Genomic DNA, 22,067 nt, shown 5'->3' on the forward strand with positions numbered 1-22,067 from the left:
GTGACATCAACCGCCGAACGAACAAGGAGAGGGACCGACTCCGGCGGAAGTCGTGACAGTACCCACCCCCCCCCCCCCCCGCAGCATAGAACTCCCGCAGCATAGAAGAGTCCAATACGTCCTCCAACGGCATCCAGCATCTCTCTTCCGGACCGTACCCCTCCCACTCCACGAGGTACTGAAGGCGAGACATGGTGAGAATAGCGTTCAGCTTTACGGCGCTGATATAAAATATACTGAAAGCAATTTCCTGCTGAGAGAGAGAGAGAGAGATAAGGAGAGAAGGGATATATTGAGAGAGGGGGAGGGGTTGAGAGAGATACAGGGGGATAGAAAGAGGGAGAGAGACAGCGAGAGAGAGAGAGGGTCCTGGGGCTCTGTTCACAAACACAAACAGACCCCACAGAGCCCCAGGACAGCAACACAATTAGACCCAACCAAATCATGAGAAAACAAAAAGATAATTACTTGACACATTGGAAAGAATTAACCAAAAAAACTGAGCAAACTAGAATGCTATTTGGCCCTTAAAATAGACTACACAGTGGCAGAATACCTGACCACTGTGACTGACCCAAACTTAAGGAAAACTTTGACTATGTACAGACTCAGTGAGCATAGCCTTGCTATTGAGAAAGGACGCCGTAGGCAGACCTGGCTCTCAAGAGAAGACAGGCTGTGTGCACACTGCCCACAAAATGAGGTGGAAACTGAGCTGCATTTCCTAACCTCCTGCCAAATGTATGACCATATTAGAGACACATATTTCCCTCAGATTACACAGATCCACAAAGAATTCGAAAACAAACCCAATTTTGATAAACTCCCATATCTACTGGGTGAAACATCATAGTGTCATCACAGCAGCAATATTTGTGACCTGTTGCCACAAGAAAAGGGCAACCAGTGAAGAACAACATTGTAAATAATAACAATAAATAATAACAATAAATAAATAATAAAAATACATAATAAATATATACCCATATTTATGTTTATTTATTTTCCCTTTCGTACTTTAACTATTTGCATATGTTACATCACTGTATATAGACATAACATGACATTTGAAATGTCTTTATTCTTTTGGAACTTCTGTGAGTGTAATGTTTACTGTTCATTTTTATTGTTTATTTCACTTTTGTTTATTATCTACTTCACTTGCTTTGGCAATGTTAACATATGTTTCCCATATCAATAAAGCCCTTAAATTGAATTGAATTGAGAGAGAAGGGCAGAGAGAAAAGAGTCAGTGTCACATGCGTCGTTGTAGGTAGACCAAAATGCAGCGGGTATATTTATCATCTTCTTACTTTATTGAAGGAAAAACATATAAACAAAACAAACAACGAAAACAGTCCCGTAAGGTACACAGACTAAACAGGAAATAACCACCCACAAACACAAGAGAAAACTAGCCCACTTAAATATGGCCACCAATTACAGGCAACGACAACCAGCTGCCTCTAATTGGAGGTCGTTGCCAAAACCCAACATAGAAATAGAAAACTAGATAACCACATAGAAATAGATAACATAGAACAAAACCCCAAAAAACCGAAACACACAAAACAAACACCCCCTGCCACGCCCTGACCAAACTACAATAACAAATAACCCCTTTTACTGGTCAGGATGTGACAGTAAGAGAGAGGGAGTGAGCAAGTGGGAAGGATAAAGAGAGGACAAAGTGACAGAGAGCGATGTGAGACGTCACATTGACTCTCACAAAAGCAGCTTTACCTTGACATTTCAGGCAGCAGCAGAAAGGGATTTCACTCTTTTTCCAGCAATAAAAAGAAATACAGTTGATGTACTAGCTAATCAGGCCACAGCGATATTGGACATGTTCAGAAGAAATACAATCTACAGACGGTAATGGACTCCTGGGTGAGACGTTTGCTACTGGAATTGACATGTTGACCCTAGAAATACAGAAATAACAATAACAATAACTCTTGCTCTGATTTTTTAAGAAGAATTTATAAAACCAATTGCTACTGACAGACTAAATTCCCCCAATAGCGATATCTGTTAACAAACGAATGAGCTTCAATACACAACATATCATGCCAATACCTTTGGTTACTATTGATTTTGTTGGGTTAAGGTGGTTTTTTTACCGAATTCCAACTCATTTGTCATTAATCACGTAGCTCACACTGTAAAAAGTATTCATTTGGCTCGAAGCTCAGTCTTTACTGCAACGCTATATCAAATCAGCCATGTCCAGTCCAGCCTGTCAGCCAATCAGAGCCTGACCCACGATACAGTCAGGTAGAACTCCCACAGTGACAGGCAGCTGCTGATGTTGATAGACCACCAGTGCTTTCACATTTTCAGAACACAAGCTAGCTACAGATGCTGTATCTTAATTTGATAATCCTGTTGTTGCAGAAATGTTCTTGCACAGCAGGAAATGCAAACTTGTAGTGTATCCAAGGTTTAAAAAGGCTTCTAAGGTTGTTGTATCCAATTTAACATTTCAGACTTGATTTGCCCTAAGGAAAAATGTATCAACCCCTACAAAAAATGGCAATTAATTATAATCCGCATAACAATTCATTTGTTTCCTGTTGATGCAGGATTATTTTCAGGCTCTGAAATTAAGATAAAGCATCTGTACTCTCAGAAGAACGCTCCACAATCACCTAATAGAAAACCCAAAACCCTTCAAATTACTTTTAAATGGTGGAATCCCATCTGGACTAAAGTGTGTTATAATGACTTAGTAACCACATTATGAAACTATGCAGAATTTAACACCAACCACTTAGCTACATCTGCCTGCAGCAAATAAACATAAAACTCCATTCTGTTCTTCCCACACTGAGTTTCATTCATTTCAGCACCACCTTGAAGGACATCTCCACATAACAGCAGTGAAGCAGAATGCATTTATTCAATGGCTGAGGGAATTCAATTCCAATTCTCTTGAGTCATGATGACAGTCAAATTCCATGTGACTGTTTAGTCACGGTAACTAGGCTTCTCCAAGCTCTGATGCTGCTGATGGTCATTACTAGCCTACCAAACTTGCTAATTGCCTGGTACTCAGCACTCTATTGTCCCTCTAATCACTCTGACATCATTGCAGTTGTATTCAAAAATCTAATCAAACACTTCATGAGCGCCCATGCGCTCATGTTGTGCAACATTTCTGTAGGCTATGCAATTGCATGAGAAAACAGAGTGATGCCCTCTATATCAGCTTTCTATAGGCTAGACCTACTATATTTATTTCTCAACTTTCCTAATATTAAGCACATTGCTTCACTTTACAACAGGAGTATAGCCTACCTGGCTGGCATTTATTATACTTTTTAAAATGTAGATGTTCCAAAGGTCTGCATCAGTGGCTTGTAGGCTACGTGTGGAAGCCAGGAGATGCTAAACATGTTTATGTTAACTAACAGTAAATTACCGTGAGACTGGCTGTTTGCATGACATCACCAGCTGACAAAATTTCATGAACGCCACATCCCTAATTATGATCAATTAATTGCAAAGAAGAAAAACTACCGTACACACAGTCCACCCATGCAACACTCATGCACACGCACACACACACGCACACGCACACACACACACACACACACACACACACACACACACACACACACACACACACACACACACACACACACACAGTGCAACCGGGGCCCTTGCAGCAGTGTAAATGAGTGCCCCTGGGCAGGATTATATCATCTTTACAGATGTATTATAGCATCTTTACAGGTGTATTGTATAATCTTTACAGGTGTATTATATCATCTTTACAGGTGATTTATATCATCTTTACAGGTGTATTATATAATCTTTACAGGTGTATTATATCATCTTTACAGGTGTATTATATCATCTTTACAGGTGATATATATCATCTTTACAGGTGTATTATATCATCTTCACATTGTAAATCTTTACAGCTGTATTATATAACCTTTACTGGTGTGTTGTATAATCTTTACAGGTGTATTGTTAATCTTTACAGGTGTATTATATCATCTTTACAGTTGCATTATATAATCATTACAGGTGTATTGTATCATCTTTACAGGTGTATTATATCATATTTACAGGTGTATTATATTACAGGTGTATTATATAATCTTTACAGGTGTATTATATAAACTTTACAGGTGTATTATCTTTACAGGTGTAGTACCATTACCTGTCGTCGTTCTGAAAGGACTGGTCCCCCAGCAGCAGGTCCCTGAAGCGGTAGCGGGGCGGTAGAGGAGGGACCTCAGAGTCCACCTCCAACTTGAGGGCTGAGATGTCCAGAATAACTCCACTGTTGCTGCTGTTGTTCTTCTGGAGGGTCTCCGTGGAGTCAGACCTGACAACATACAAAGAAATCTAAGAAAGACATACTGTGTAAGAAATCTAAGAAAGACATACTGTATAAAAAAAATATGTAGGGTTGGATGACTTAAGACACGATCTCTGATTGCTGGCAAGCAGCTTTTGATATGATCTCTGACACTGACATACTGAGTTGCTGACAGAGCACTGAGGAGGTTAGAATATAGTCTCACAGGGGGATATGATATGTTTTGAGTTGTTGACAGCACAGAGGTACAACTATGATATGTCTCAATGGTTGACAGCAAGGTTTAACATGCACATCCATGTACTTTATCTCCTCATGCTGTAACGTTCCATTGCAATGCAAGGGAAAGGAATGACAAGCAAACAGAGAAGGAAAATACATTTTTATCGAGGGATTTGTTAATATCTGGGTCGATGCAAGTGTGTGTGTGTGTGTTTGTGTGTGTGCATGCATGCGTGTGTGTGTGTTTGAGTGTTTAAAGTGATCAAAACAGAGTTGTACAGATCCCCAATGAGCACTTACACAAATATATAAAATCTGATTAAATCAATGGCCTGATCAACTGCCCAGAGTCTGGGCCATCCACATTTTCACTACATGAGCAAAAATGTATAATAAAATGCTGAATAGAATTCCAACACTTTTGGCATTAGATGGGATTTTTAGAAACAGACCTGTTCGAGAGGGAAAATGTTAAACCCATCAACTTATGCAGTAATTGAATGGTAAGATTATCCTAAGCAATTTGGATCCAGTTAAAATGGAAAGGTTTCTCTCCGCATTAAATAACTACGCCACAAATCTGCACATTTTGATTAATTGAAATTTGATGTCTGAGGACGATTTCCACAGCGACAATACATGATGTATTCATGATGCATTAAACCCCCTAGGGAACACAGACCATCTCCCTAGCTAAACATATAGCCTGCATCCCAAAATGGCACCCTATTTCCTACAGATGCCGTATCTTCATCTGAGCAAGTTTGAAAACACAGCATGAAAATAATCCTGCAGCAACAGAAAATGTGAATTGTTATGTGGATTATAATGAATGGACATTTTTTGTAGGGCACGCTACATTTTACATTAGGGCAAATATTTTAAAGTGGAAATTACTAACTTTAGAAGCCTTTTTGAACCTTGAGTACGATACAAGTTTGCATTTCCTGCTGAGCAAGAAACTTCCTGCAACAGGATGATCAAATTAAGATACAGCATGTGTATATAGCCACAGTAGTGCACTACTTTTGAGCACAGCCCTCTGGTCAAAAGTAGTGCATAACATAGAGAATAGGGTGTCATTTGGGAGGCAAGGTTTAATAAATGTTCTGTACAGAATGGTAGTATTGGTTGGAGCAGTCCACTGAATACACAATTAAACATAGTCAAATGAAGATAAACAGGTTTCAATTATTCAGGATCACTCTGGGACCGTTTCATTATGGCTGCTGTATTGATACTGGTGGAGTGTTTGAGTAGAAGAACAAACAAATTTAGGCTTACAGCTGATAAAAACACACACACACACACACACACACACACACACACACATACACACACACACACACACACACACACACACACACACACACACACACACACACACACACACACACACACACACACACACACACACACACACACACACACACACACACACACACACACACACACAATTTTCATGTCAGTCCTTGTCAAGAAACATTACCTGTCACCATGGGAACTTGAGGATCGACGCAGCGGGCTCATGGTCGCGTCTTGGTGAGGGATTTAGGAAAATTTGAGAGAGAGACAGAGAGAGAGAAAGAGAGGGAGTGAGAGAGAGAGAGAGACAGAGAGAGAGAGGAAAAGAGAGGAAAAGAGAGAGGAAAACATGAGTTCAACATGAATAATACATCTACAAGGTGAGGGGTACACAGTGTGTAACACGATAGCACACACAGCATACACATCAGCTTAACTCTGTGCTGCTGCTGAGGCAAACCAATCCCTCTGAAGTTAGCTCTTCTTTTACTTTCCTTCTTTAAGGATTACTCCGGCATGCGGCTGATGGCTAAGACGAGCTGGGACAAACCCTCTGGATGGCTTATGTCTCACTATAACACTGTTTCATGAAAAGTCAAAGTAATGTTTTAGATCAGTGGAATTCAAAGTCAGGGTCGCGATGGAAACAGCAGTAGGGTCGCCAAAAAGTAAAGAAGTATATATATATATATTTAAGAGTATAGAATACATTTTTTGAGAGAGATCATTTGAAAAATACAATTTTATTGAGTAAATGTATTCATTGGTTTCTTTTCATTTTGATAAGAGATGAAAATGCAATGAACTGAAAGTTATTTGACGATGTAAAATCAAAATGTACTGATTTTAAGGTTGTGTCATTAGATTTGGGGTGGTGTCACGTTCGCTATCTTCAAACTCCCTGTCGTAAATCAACCAAGGCGCAGCGTGCTTGTAATTCCACATCTTTTATTGAGGTGAAACCGAACAAAACAATAAACAAAAAAGAACGTGATGCAACTGAGGCGCACACAAAACACACACAGAAATAATAATTACCCACAAACAGAGGTGGGGAAAAGGCTGCCTAAGTAGGATTCCCAATCAGAGACAACGATAGACAGCTGCCTCTGATTAGGAACCATACTCGGCCAAAACACAAAAATACACAACATAGAATGCCCACCCCACATCACAGCGTGACAGGTGGGGCGGGATCGCAATAAATTCTTGGGGAAAAAATGGGGTCCCTGCTGAAAAATTCTGAATACCACTGTTTTAAATTTAGGCAATGTGTTACGTGGAGCCTTTGATAATCAACAAGCAGTAAAGTGCCTCTCTGATTTGCTGTAAAAACACTCTGTCTAACAGAATGTGTGAATGTCTCAATCTTCAAACTAAATGGATTGTGATGGGTTAAGACAAAACATCTTCTCTATCAGACCTCTGCTTGTACTGTGAGTTCTATTTGTAAATGATTCAAGAATCAACAAATATACATCATTAATATAAACATCCAGAAATGTATGTACCAATCCCAGATTGCCCCTTAAACACAGTATAGCCACATTGTAATACAAGGAGGGGTCACCTCTTTCTGACTGGATCGTCCACTGAATACTAGCTGCTGCCATCGTTGCTTTGAAACGAGCAGCGTGAGCACTCAGCTTTATCGCCTAGGAAGTGTCTGTGGATCATCACTAATAGCCATGGTTTATCATGATGAAGTATTTGTGAGACAACCCCCCCCTCTCTCTCTCTCTCTCTCTCTCTCTCTCTCTCTCTCTCTCCCTCTCTCCACACGATTTGCTCTCCAAATATTCTCGTACCACTAAGTGGACAATATGGGACTCAAATGGGTTATTTGCTGATCTTGTGTGTGACGAATGCTTCACTCCAAAAAAAGGTTATAATTTCTAAACCCTTTGTTTGATCCTTCAGAAATGTACAGACTTTATCAAGCAACAAATTAGCTTACCGACATAAAAACACAATGATTTCTGTGTTAATATGGAGGAAAGAAAAGTAATCTCTCTTTTGTATACTAGTGGTGTGCTGAAAATGTGAACTCAATAGTAGTGGGCTCGAAGCATAAATGTTGGCACAGAGGTAGATAGATGTACAGTATGTACTCTGAACATATATAGCTATGGAGCCACCACAGATTTGGCCCCTGGGGGGCGTGGCAGCCACTATAACTCAAAAATAACTCAAAAATATAAATAAATATTTGCATATTGTCTCTATAACAAGTTGAGTTGATAGCCCATAGCATTCCAAAGTTAAAGTTAAAAGACTGATGGCACCGGTGCCCATATACTGTAGCCTATATAACATATCACCATAGCATAGCAGTGGCAATTTTTGTTAATACTGGTATGTCAGATTAACTCAATCGCCAATTTCAGCCTCTGAATTTCACAAAAACATAAAATAACCGTTCAAAACATGAAAAACACATAAATGTATATTTTTAAACATAGAATTAGATTTTAAATGTGTGAAAATGTTCTAATGTGTGTAAAATATGCTTATTTTTGGAAATTTAAATCATTTACTTCTGTTGCAAAAGGTTAATAAAATAAAAAGTGTTACTGTTTGACAGAAAGTGTCTTTTTGCCATCATTTCCAGTTTGTGGGGGGAAAAAATATACGTTTTTGTGCTTTTAGTGGTCGAAATATGGTGGTGCTTTTAGGGTTAATCTTTGTACCATGCTCAACGTCCCAACTCCTTATCTGGAGCTCTCATCCAGTATATTAAGTACATGACTATATGGTTCTGCCCTGTAGGCGGTCATCATAAGAGAATGGGCAGGCTGGAGTGGGCTCATAACAGAGAGAGAGAGAGAGAGAGAGAGAGAGAGAGAGAGAGAGATGTGAGTGAGTGAGTGAGTGAGTGAGTGAGTGAGTGAGTGAGTGAGTGAGTGAGTGAGTGAGTGAGTGAGTGAGTGAGTGAGTGAGTGAGTGAGTGAGTGAGTGAGTGAGTGAGTGAGAGAGAGGCAGACCTGGCTTTCAAGAAAAGACAGGCTATGTGCACACTGGCCACAAAGTGAGGTGGAAACTGAGCTGCACTTCCTAACCTCGTGCCAAATGTATGACCATATTAGAGACACATATTTCCCTCAGATTACACAGACCCACAAAGAAATCAAAAACAAATAAACATTTTGATAAACTCCCATACTTATTGGGTGAAATACCACTGTCACAACTTCCGCCGAAGTCGGTTCCTCTCCTTGTTCGGGCGGCGCTCGGCGGTCGACGTCATTTTCCATTGGTTTTGTCTATGTTTCCCACACACCTGGTTTTCATTTCCCAATTACTGGTCATGTATTTAACCCTCTGTTTCCCCCATGTCTTTGTGTGTGATTGTTTATTGTTAAGGTAGGTACGTTTCCGGCTGGTTCGTTCGTGCTGTGCTCACCCGTGTTGTATGGCAACCATTATTGTTCGCACACTGATTTTGTTACTTTGTGCTATTTTCTCAAGTAAAGTGCGTTGTTCACTCATCTCTGCTCTCCTGCGCCTGACTTCATGCACCAGCTACACCCACCGCCTGACAACCACAGTGTGCAATCACAATAGCAAGATTTGAAAGCTGTTGCAACAAGCAAAGGGAAACCAGTGAACAAACACCATTGTAAACACAACCTATATTTACGTTTATTTGCTTTCCCTTTTGTACTTTAACTATTTACACATCATTACAACACTGTACAGTCGTGGCCAAAAGTTTTGAGAATGACACAAATATTAATTTCCACAAAGTTTGCTGCTTCAGTGTCTTTAGATATTTTTGTCAGATGTTACTATGGAATACTGAAGTATAATTACAAGCATTTCATAAGTGTCAAAGGCTTTTATTGACAATTACATGAAGTTGATGCAAAGAGTCAATATTTGCAGTGTTGACCCTTCTATTTCAAGACCACTGCAATCCGCCCTGGCATGCTGTCAATTAACTTCAGGGCCACATCCTGACTGATGGCAGCCCATTCTTGCATAATCAATGCTTGGAGTTTGTCAGAATTTGTGGGTTTTTGTTTGTCCACCCGCCTCTTGAGGATTGACCACAAGTTCTCAATGGGATTAAGGTCTAGGGAGTTTCATGGCCATGGACCCAAAATATCGATGTTTTGTTCCCCGAGCCACTTAGTTATCTTTTTTGCCTTATGGCTTCGGTGCTCCATCATGCTGGAAAAGACATTGTTCGTCACCAAACTGTTCCTAGATTGTTGGGAGAAGTTGCTCTCGGAGGATGTGTTGGTACCATTCTTTATTCATGGCTGTGTTCTTAGGCAAAATTGTGAGTGAGCCCACTCCCTTGGTTGAGAAGCAACCCCACACATGAATGGTCTCAGGATGCTTTACTGTTGGCATGACACAGGACTGATGGTAGCGCTCACCTTGTCTTCTCCGGACAAGCTTTTTTCCGGATACCCCAAACAATCGGAAAGGGGATTCATCAGAGATAATGACTTTACCCCAGTCCTCAGCAGTCCAATCCCTGTACCTTTTGCAGAATATCAGTCTGTCCCTGATGTTTTTCCTGGAGTGAAGTGGCTTCTTTGCTGCCCTTCTTGACACCAGGCCATCCTCCAAAAGTCTTCGCCTCACTGTGCATGCAGATGCACTCACACCTGTCTGCTGCCATTCCTGAGCAAGCTCTGTACTGGTGGTGCCCTGATCCCGCAGCTGAATCAACTTTAGGAGACGGTCCTGGCGCTTGCTGGACTTTCTTGGGCGCCCTGAAGCCTTCTTCACAACAATTGAACCGCTCTCCTTGAAGTTCTTGATGATCCGATAAATGGTTGATTTAGGTGCAATCTTACTGGCAGCAATATCCTTGCCTGTGAAGCCATTTTTGTGCAAAGCAATGATGACGTCATGTGTTTCCTTGCAGGTAACCATGATTGACAGAGGAAGAACAATGATTCCAAGCACCACCCTCCTTTTGAAGCTTCCAGTCTGTTATTCGAACTCAATCAGCATGATAGAGTGATCTCCAGCCTTGTCCTCGTCAACACTCACACCTGTGTTAACGAGAGAATCACTGACATAATGTCAGCTGGTCCTTTTGTGGCAGAGCTGACATGCAGTGGAAATGTTTTGGGGGGATTCAGTTCATTTGCATGGCAAAGAGGGACTTTGCAATTAATTGCAATTCATCTGATCACTCTTCATAACATTCTGGAGTATATGCAAATTGCCATCATACAAACTGAGGCAGCAGACTTTGTGAAAATTAATATTTGTGTCATTCTCAAAACTTTTGGCCACGACTGTATATATACATAATATGACATTTGAAATGTCTTTATTATTTTGCAACTTCTGAAAGTGTAATGTTTACAGTTCATTTTTTTATTGTTTATTATCTATTTCACTTGCTTTCGCAATGTTAACATGTTTCCCATGCCAATAAAGTCCTTAAATTGAATTGAAATGTAATTTAATTGAGAGAGAGAGATAGAGAGAGAGAGCAGTATCATCAACAGCAGACTTCTACATTTCCTCAGTGAAAACAATGTACTGAGCAAATGTCAAATTGGCTTTTTACCAAATTACCGTATGACAGACCACGTATTCACCCTAATTGACAACAAACCAAAACAAAGGCAAAGTCTTCTCAATATTTGTTGATAAAAAATATATATTTTGTCTCAATTTGGCGTGAGGCTCTGCTGTAAAAATTGACGGAAAGTGGTGTTGGGGGAAAACATACAACATTTTAAAATTGTTTTTCTATAACTAGGTAAAACCCATTGAGGTTAAAAACCTCTTTTGCGAGGGTGACATGGCAAGAAGGCAAAACAAATAAATAGCAGTGTGTCCATAAAACATTATAGAAATATACAGAATACAGACAAAAGACCAAGTGCCACAAGTTAAAGATACAATTGAAGATTAGAAACAACTGCAGTTGTAACAAACAGTGTTGTCAATCAGAGTCTTAAAAACAGGCAAAAACACTAACTCCTCTAGCTTTAAAATCTTCTGAAGCATGTTCCAGGATGAAGTGGAATTATGTGAAAAAAATGTTTTTCCCATCTCAGTTCTAGCCTTATGAACAGACAAGGACAGCAGCGACATTATAAAATCAATTTACACAAACAACAAGTGTGCGGTTAAAATTGGCAAAAAACACATTTATTTTCACAGGGCCGTGGGTTGAGACAGGGATGCTGCTTGAGCCCCACCCTCTTCAACATATACAGTACATTCGGAAAGTATTCAGACCCCTTGACTTTTCCACATGTTGTTACGTTTCAGCATTATTCTACAATGGATAAAATTATGTATATTTCTCATCAATCTACACACAATACCCCATAAGTCCCCCGGTACTGCTGCTCATTCCATGCACCAGGTCTATTTCACCCGCTTTCTAGGCGTCACTGAACTGGATTCATTACCACCAACCCTGGACTGTCTTGTCTCATTACGCACACCCGGTTCCCATTCCCCCTGATTAGTATGTTATATATGTGCCCTCTGTTCCCCATTGTCCTTGTCGGTTATTGTTCCCATGTCAGTTGGTCTTGTGAGTACCTGTGCTTTATTGTTTCGGCTTTCGTGCTACGTGTATTGTGCACTTGTTATTTTGGGTCTCGTCCCGTGTAGTGTTATGACGGGTCTCGTCCCATGCAATATTAAGAGGTTTAAACCTCACTCTTTTGTTTGGGTTACATCCCTGTGTATTTTATATATTGGTTTGTTTTGGGCTTCGTCCCCGTGTTGTCCCGTGTCTTTTTCAAACCTTATTTACATAAGTATTCAGACCCTTTGCTATGAGACTCGAAATTGAGCTCAGGTGCATCCTGTTTCCATTGATCATCCTTGAGATTTTTCCACCTGTGGTAAATTCAATTGACTTGACATTTAAGGTCCCACATTTGACCGTGAATGTCAGAGCAAAAATCAAGCCATGTGGTCAAAGTATTTGTCGGTAGAGCTCCGAGACAGGATTGTGTCGAGGCACAGATCTGGGGAACGGTACCACATTTTTTTTTTCAGCATTGAAGATCCCCAAGAACACAGTGGCCTCCATCATTCTTAAATGGAAGAAGTTTGGAACAACCAAGACTCTTCCATGCCCGGCCAAACTGAGCAAACTGAGAAGGGCCTTGGTCAGGGAGGTGACCAAGAACCAGATGATCACTCTGACAGAGCTTCAGGGTTCCCAAAGGACTCCCAGTCCATGAGAAACAAGATTCTCTGGTCTGATGAAACCAAGATTGAACTATTTCGCCTGAATGCCAAGCGTCACATCTGGAGGAAACTTTGCACCATCCCTACGGTGAAGCATAGGGGTGGCAGCATCATGCTGTCGGGATGTTTTTCAGTGGCTGGGACTGGGAGACTCGTCAGGATCGAGGGAACGATGAACGGAGCAAAGTACAGAGAGATCCTTGATGAAAACCTGCTCCAGAGCGCTCGGGACCTCAGACTGGGGCGAAGGTTCACCTTCCAACAGGACAACAACCCTAAGCACACAGCCAAGACAACGCAGGAGTGGATTTGGGACAAGTCTCTGAATGTCCTTGAGTGGCCCAGCCAAAGCCCGGATTTGAACCCGATCAAACATATCTGGAGAGACCTGAAAATAGCTGTGCAGCGACGCTCCCCATCCAAGCTGACAGAGCTTGAGAGGATCTGCAAAGAAGAATGGGAGATACTCCCCAAATACAGGTTTGCCAGCTTGTAGCGTCATACCCAAGAAGACTCAATGATGTAATCGCTGCCAAAGGTGCTTCAACAAAGTACTGAGTAAAGGGTCTGAATACTTATGCTAATGTCATAATTCCATTTTTATTTTTAATACATTTGCAAAAAATTCTAAAAACCTGTTTTTGCTTTGTCATTATGGGGTATTGTGTGTAGATTGATGAGGGAAAAAAACGATTTAATAATTTTCAGAATAAGGCTGTAACATAACAAAATGTGGAAAAAGTCAAGGGGTCTGAATACTTTCCGAATAAACTGTATATCAACGTATTGGCGAGGGCACTAGAACAATCTGCAGCACCCGGCTTCACCCTATTAGAATCTGAAGTCAAATGTCTACTGTTTGCTGATGATCTGGTGCTTCTGTCCCCAAACAAGGAGGGCCTACAGATGCACCTAGATCTTCTGCACAGATTCTGTCAGACCTGCTTGGGCCCTCACAGTAATTCTCAGTAAGACAAAAAGAATGGTGTTCCAAAAAAGGTCCAGTTGCCAGGACCACAAATTCCATCTACACACCGTTGCCCTAGAGCACACACAAAACTATACATACCTATGCCTAACCATCAGCGCCACAGGTAACTTCCACAAAGTTGTGAACAATCTGAGAGACAAGGCAAGAACGGCCTTCTACGCCATCAAAAGAAACATAAAATTCGACATAGGATCTGGCTAAAAATACTTTAATCCGTTATAGAACCCATTGACCTTTATGGTTGCGAGGTCTGGGGTCTGCTCACCAACCAAAAAACACCAAATATCCTGTGTACAATGTAAAACAAATAATGCATGCAGAGACGAATTAGGCCGATACTTACTAATGATCAAAATGCAGAAAAGAGACATTAAATTCTACATACACCTAAAAGGAACCGATTCCCAAACCTTCCATAACAAAGCCATCACCTACAGAGAGATTAACTTGGAGAAGAATCCCCTAAGCAAGCTGGTCCTGGGGCTCTGTTCACAAACACAAACAGACCCCACAAAGCCCCAGGACAGCAACAAAATTAGACCCAATCAAATCATGAGAAAACCAAAAGATAATCACTTGAATTAATAACAAAAAAAAACTGAGCAAACTAGAATGTTATTTGGCCCTAAACAGAGAGTAGATAGTGGCAGAATACCTGACCACTGTGACTGACCCAAACTTAAGGAATGCTTTGACTATGTACAGACTCAGTGAGCATAGCCTTGCTATTGAGAGAGGCAGACCTGCCTCTCAAGAGAAGACAGGTTATGTGCACACTGCCCACAAAATGAGGTGGAAACTGAGCTGCATTTCCTAACCTCCTGCCAAATATATGACCAAATTAGAGACACATATTTCCCTCAGATCACACCATCACAGCAGCAAGATTTGTGACCTGTTGCCACAAGAAAAAGGCAACCGGTGAAGAACAAACACCATTGTAAATAAACCCAATATTTATGTTTATTTATTTTCCCTTTAGTACTTGAACTATTTTCACATCGTTACAACACTTCTATATATACATAATATGACATTTGAAATGTCTCTATTCCTTTGGAACTTTTGTGAGTGTAATGTTTACTGTTAATTTTTTCTTGTTTATTTCACTTTTGTTTATTATCTATGTCACTTGCTTTGGCAAAGTAAACATATGTTTCCCATGCCAATAAAGCCCTTAAATTGAAATTGAAGAGGGAGCGAGAGAGAGCGAGAGAGAGAGAGAGACTCTCTGATTAGCAGCCCAGTGGACAAACCCCGAGAAGCCTCCTGTCATGAGGGAGGAGAGTGTGGTGAGATGACGTGAGAGGGCCAGTGACCTTTGTATTTCATTGTTATTTTTACACTGCCTCTATGCACACTCACAAGACCCTACACACTACACACACTGATACTCCAAAACACACACGAACACTCACTGCATCATCTGCTCACTCACACAAATGCACATACATTTATACTGACTCTCTACACACACTCACATACAAACTGCTGCTACTCTGTTTATACACTCACATACAAACCGCTGCTACTCTGTTTATACACTCACATACAAACCGCTGCTACTCTGTTTATACACTCACATACAAACTGCTGCTACTCTGTTTATACACTCACATACAAACCGCTGCTACTCTGTTTATACACTCACATACAAACTGCTGCTACTCTGTTTATACACTCACATACAAACTGCTGCTACTCTGTTTATACACTCACATACAAACTGCTGCTACTCTGTTTATACACTCACATACAAACTGCTGCTACTCTGTTTATACACTCACATACAAACTGCTGCTACTCTGTTTATACACTCACATACAAACCGCTGCTACTCTGTTTATACACTCACATACAAAGTGCTGCTACTCTGTTTATACACTCACATACAAACTGCTGCTACTCTGTTTATACACTCACATACAAACTGCTGCTACTCTGTTTATACACTCACATACAAAGTGCTGCTACTCTGTTTATACACTCACATACAAACTCCTGCTACTCTGTTTATACAGTCACATACAAAGTGCTGCTACTCTGTTTATACACTCACATACAAACTCCTGCTACTCTGTTTATACACTCACATACAAAGTAATGATACTCTGTTTATCATATATGCTAATGCCGAGTCACCTTACCCCTATATATATCTACCTCTATCGATCCAGTATCCCTGCACATTTTAAATATGGTAGTGGAACTTACACTGTATATAGTGTGCTTCCTTACTTTATCGTGTTCTTCTTATTTCAGATTTTACATCTTGTGTGTTTTTGTTCTACCTTGCTATTTTTAGTATTACATTGTTATTGATTACTGCATTGCTGGGGTTAGAGCTTGCAAGAACGGCATTTCACTGTACTTTTGCATGTGACATTAAAAACCTCAAACTTGAATGGACCAGGGGGGATGGGAGGTTGTGTGTGTGGGTGTGGGTGGGGGGGGGGGTGAAAAGAACAGATAGACGGCGACAGACCAGAGCAATGAGAACTTCACCCCCCCACCCCACCCATTAATCCCTTACTTATGAAATCGTCTTCACACACACACACACACACACACACACACACACACACACACACACACACACACACACACACACACACACACACACACACACACACACACACACACACACACACACACACACACACACACACACACACACACCTACTCATTCAAGGGTTGTTCTTTATTTTTACTATTTTCTACATTGTAGAATAATAGTGAAGACATCAAAACTAGGAAATAAAATCTATGGAATCATATAGTAACCAAAAAAGTGTTAACTCATCCCAAACCATCTCAATTGGGTTGAGGGTCGGGTGATTGTGGAGGCCAGGTCATCTGATGCATCACTCAATCACTCTCCTTGGTCAAATAGCCCTCACACAGCCTGGAGGTGTGTTGGGTCATTGTCCTGTTGAATAACAAATGATAGTCCCACTAAGCCCAAACTAGATGGGATGGCGTATCACTGCAGAATGCTGTGGTAGTCATGCTGGTTAAGTGTGCCTTAAATAAATCACAGACAGTGTCACCAGCAAAACCCCCCCACACCACCTCCTCCATGCTTCATGGTGGGAACCACACATGCGGAGATCATCCGTTCACCTACTCTGCGTCTCACAAAGACACAGCGGTTGGAACCACAAATCTCCAATTTGGACTCATCAGATCAAATCAGACAGATTTCCACCAGTCTAATGTCCATTGCTCGTGTTCCTTGGCCCAAGCAAGTCTCTTCTTTTTATTGGTGTCCTTTAGTAGTGGTTTCTTTGCAGCAATTCAACCATGAAGGCCTAATTCACACAGTCTCTTCTGAACAGTTGATGTTGAGATGTTTCTGTTACTTGAACTCTGTGAAGCATTTATTTGGGCTGAAATCTGAGGTGCAGTTAACTCTAATGAACTTATCCTCTGCAGCAGAGGTAACTCTGGGTCTTCCTTTCCTGTGGCGGTCCTCACGAGAGGCAGTTTCATCATAGCGCTTGATGGTTTTTGCAACTGCACTTGAAGAAACTTTGAAAGTTCTTGAAATGTTCCGGATTGACTGACCTTCATGTCTTAAAGTAATGATGGACTGTTGTTTCTCTTTGCTTATTTGAGCTGTTCTTGCCATAATATGGACCTGGTATTTTACCAAATCTTCTGTATACCACCCCTACTTTTTCACAACAAAACTAATTGACACAAACGCATTAAGAAGGAAAGAAATTCCACAAATTAACTTTTAACAAGGCACACCTGTTAATTAAAATGCATTTCACATGAAGCTGATTGAGAGAATGCCAAGAGTGTGCAAAGCTGTCATCAAGGCAAAGGGTGGCTACTTTGAATAATCTCAAATATAAAATATATTTAGATTTGTTTAACACTTTTTTCATTGAATGAAGTCACAATGTTCATTCTGTTCTGTTCTTTACAAATTAAAGTCAATTTAAAAAACAATGTAACAAACCCTAAAATAAGTTGGACCACAATAGTTCATCTTAGCCTGTCATGCAATTGGATTTCAAATGCAATAAATCAGATTAAACCAACGCCATTCATTAATTCTCCTTTCTAAATATTTATTTTCTCCAGATTAGACATCCAAATAAACATGCTTGGAATTATCGCAATGACACACAGCAGCCAACAATTTTAAAAGTTGAATGGACTGACGGCAACAGTGCATTGCCAACTAGCAGAGATGAGACCAAGTTACAATTTTGTAAGTCCTAAGCAAGTCCCAAGTAATAATCGTCAAGTCTCAAGTAATGTCCCAAGATCCACAACTCAGGTCGAGTCAAGTCACAAGTCCCTCCCTACTTTTGGGGTTCGAGTCCTCAAGTCAATGGTTAAGTGTTTTATGCCAATTTCATTGCAATTGCAATGCATCAGTGATTTTGGACCCACATGTTTTACAAACTGCATCTCTTATTTCCTCCACTACCACATAGTCTTTGAAACCAAATGCAACCATTTTGGGGACTGATGATGCCCTGATGCACCACAGGTCCCAGAGTGTTGGGGCAAATTGTTTTCCCTGAGGCCTGGAGCTTTCCCTAATCTGGTAACCTAACCAGGCGCAAATCAGGATCATATAGGGTATGACAGTGATTAATTATTAGTTGTAAAAATGTATTTACATGGGAGTGGAGCCAGACTAACATTTTAGTCATTTAGCAGACACTCTTATCCAGAGCGATTTACAGCAGCAATTAGGGTTAAGTGCCTTGCTCAAGGGCACACCAACAGATTTTTCACCTAACCGGCTCGGGATTCAAACCATTGACCTTTCAGTTAATGGCCCAACACTCTTAACCACTAGCCTACCTGCCACCTAGATATACAAATATTTTCTAAACAGGTCACATGGTTTTAAAGAAACTCTGGAAAAACTCAGGAGCCCAAACCTTTACACAGACACAACCACTGCAATTGGACAATCTGTTACGTTTTCAGATAAAATATTGTAATCAGATTACAGATACTTTTGAAAAACTAGATGATTACTTCGAGGACAACTTTAAAATTCAGAAAGGATTTTTGGGGATTTTTTTTAAAATATTATTATATGTAATAGAAAGCGATGGGTTAGAAGGTGGCAGGTAGCCTTCTAATCCATGTAATAGAAAGCAATGGGTTTGGGGCGGGAAGTAGCCTAGTGGTTAGAGCGCTGGGCCAGTAACCGAAAGGTTGCTGGATTGAATCCCTGAGCTGACAAGGTAAAAATCTGTCGTTCTGCCCCGAACAAGGCAGTTAACCCACTGTTCCTAGGCCCTTGTTGTAAATAAGAATTTGTTCTTAACATTATTTAAAAAAAATAAGTCTACATAACCAACCAATAAAATAAAATGTAACATCCATATATGGCCAGCTATGTAAACTTTAACATTGATTTATCCTGCAATAGATGTCGTTCAATTGGTAACATACATTTTTTGTCTTCATCTAATGCCTCTTAACGGGAAAGTAATCTAACAGTAACAGAATGTACACAGATTACTTTACTGAGTTTGGGTAATCCAAAAGTTACGTTACTTATTACAATTTTGGACAGGTAACTAGTAACTCTAACGGATTACATTTAGAATGTAACCTACCCATCCCTTACCATAAATAGGCTACATAACATCACCACTACCCTGACCAGAGGGCAAGAGGGGACAGGTTGGCTGTAGTTGTTATCAGTTGCCTAGTTGATCAGACTGGGTAATCGTTTCGTTTTCTTCTCATACAGTTTAGGTGTAGGCTGCTGCAACATTTATGTGAAGAGTTCTTGCTTGAGTATGTCGGGAGTGATGTGTTATTACGTTCGCTAAATAAATACTGGAGGACAGTGGAGCGGCGCGCGCTTTGCTAGAAGACGTGCTTTGTGGTCTGCGCAACCTCTGATTTCTGCGAATCTGTTTGGTCGAGACACAGAACAGAACGCACAGAACCTCCAGTACTCCGATAGAAAGGACAGATAGGCTTACATTGTGCGTGAGGTGACAAATCGAGTCTCTAGATTCGTACAGCTCAAGTCCAAGTTAAGTCACGAGTCATAGATGGTCAGGTCGAAGTCGAGTGACAAGTGTTTTTTCTTTTTGCCAAGTCTCAAGTCGCAAAATGTGCGACTCGTACTCGAGTCCAAGTCACGTGACTCGAGTCCAAATTTCTCCCAGATAGGCTACAGATGTTTGGCTCTCGGTCAATTTCACTGCACTCGGCGTTAGCCAAGAAGCCAAGACTGTTTCCAGTTCAGTCCTTACCTGGTTCTGTCGGTGTCCGCGGTCCCATCATCGTAAACACACGTCTTGTTTATGATAGAATATCTGCTGCACATTGTCCGTGCAGCCCCGGCTGTATCACGCTGGTGGTGGATGCCTTCCGATAAAAAAATAAACCTTGGCTTGAAACATTCGTTTTATTCATTGATAAATTACATAAGAGAGGCGGAAAGGGAAGCGACCCCCGCTGATGGAACTTGAAAAGGGTCCACGACCACGGAAAATGCACCCGGGAGGTAGAGAAATTCGAGCATCTTCTGGTCCTCATGGATAAATTATGATTAGTTTACACTAGGCGACATCTCCGAAATAATGTTCCTTTTATCTTTAGATTTTACCAAACTGCTGTTCTTTTTGAAAGACTACTTGAAGTTGAATTTTTTTTGCAAAACAGAAACATCAACAGTCTCTACTTACGTGAATTGATTGGTTAGAACATATACTGTTTTCTTTGTAAAAAGATCAAACGCATTTCAAACCAGTCAAGTGACAGCATCTCGGTGATCCCTTCAGGATAGCATCATCCATGCTTTTTCTACTGTCACACAGCAACTGTCCTCCTCCTCCGCTGTGCCTGTGTAAGGGCTGTGTTGATGGAATGGATGGGATAACACACGTTCTCAGAATCCAACCAAAGCTCCTTGTCCACCCATACAACCCAACCATACACACCTCGCCATCTACCGGACAACCTTGCAATTATGTTTTTGCATCTTCTTCAAAATAGGCGTGTAATAAACAGCAATTAGTAGACTCCGCGCCCTAATATTACAAGCTTTTAACAGAATACGGCGTTTAAGAGTGAAGCAGACGCACGTGCCTTACTCCCTAATTGGCAATATCTGTAGATGTGGGTTTGAATTTGAACTCATCATAATTTCTACAGAAAGCTTGCCTGTTGGGAGTTATATGACTCACTTTCAAGGGAAGGTTGTAGGCTTCTGTATACAGTTGGCCTTCGGGGGTTATTATAACGAAGTGCACTTTATCACACAAGAGTCCTCTGGTGGCGTTTGATGGGATTGCAGCTCTACCTTCTCTGAGATTTAAGTGATTTCTTGTTTACACTGCAGCTAATTTTGGAATAACACTGACCTAGAATTGTTGTGTTTGTATAACAGTGTGTTGTATTGGCCTACATGTTGATGTCTGTAAATGCATGACTGCATCTCAAAGCTCAATAATCAAACCATATTTACAAATAGTACAACAGTTTTAGAATTTCAACAATAAATCACAATCATTTATTTCCTTTGGTCAAACATTTAGATATGAAAACACAAGAAAAGAAATGGAACCCCAATAAATAAACACTTATCTAGGCTACATGCAAAACACCAGACAATGCCACAAGCCTAATTCTATGATTCTACATACCTTCAATCTTCCTGTCTTCAGCAACTAGTTGTTTATATATTCCCCTTAAATTGAAGAACATATTCATGTTCTGTGTAGAGAGCAGTCACAGAGATCTGGACAAAGTTGTACAGCCCTTCAGAAAACAGCATAAATGCTCACCAGCTGCTAACGTGAGTTCAAATGCTGGAGGTTTTGTCAATGCTCTGTGGGGAACTGCTTTGCCGCTTCCATCGTGATTACTTTCAAAGCATCTCAACCACTCAGAACTTTCCCAAACAATCAGTCATCGGTTACTTTATGTCCCTTGAAAATCTATTTTTGCCACAGATTTGTTTCTCCCCTTGTTGCAGTTGTTATAATCTGACCAGGGACATTGTTTTCTTTGCCTTTGCAG

At 40.6% G+C, this 22,067-nt stretch overlaps 1 protein-coding gene across 4 annotated transcripts in view; it reads right to left on the bottom strand.

The window, feature by feature from the left end:
* The window catches only part of LOC106579798 (potassium channel subfamily T member 1), a 290,587-nt gene extending 269,667 nt beyond the window's left edge, over window positions 1-20,920 (bottom strand). For all 4 annotated transcript variants that reach the window (XM_082966143.1, XM_082966141.1, XM_082966142.1 and 1 more), the window contains exons 1-3: window positions 20,297-20,920; window positions 6,048-6,096; window positions 4,175-4,342 (exon numbers count right to left, since the gene is read on the bottom strand). In XM_082966143.1, coding sequence (XP_082822269.1) covers window positions 4,175-4,342; window positions 6,048-6,096; window positions 20,297-20,327 — 248 coding nt within the window. In that variant the 5' untranslated portion in view covers window positions 20,328-20,920. The remainder of the gene's footprint in view (window positions 1-4,174; window positions 4,343-6,047; window positions 6,097-20,296) is intronic.
* Window positions 20,921-22,067: the final 1,147 nt, after the last annotated feature.

Source organism: Salmo salar, chromosome 20 (genome assembly GCF_965601325.2).
Source record: "Salmo salar chromosome 20, fSalSal1, whole genome shotgun sequence".
Lineage (NCBI taxonomy): Eukaryota > Metazoa > Chordata > Actinopteri > Salmoniformes > Salmonidae > Salmo > Salmo salar.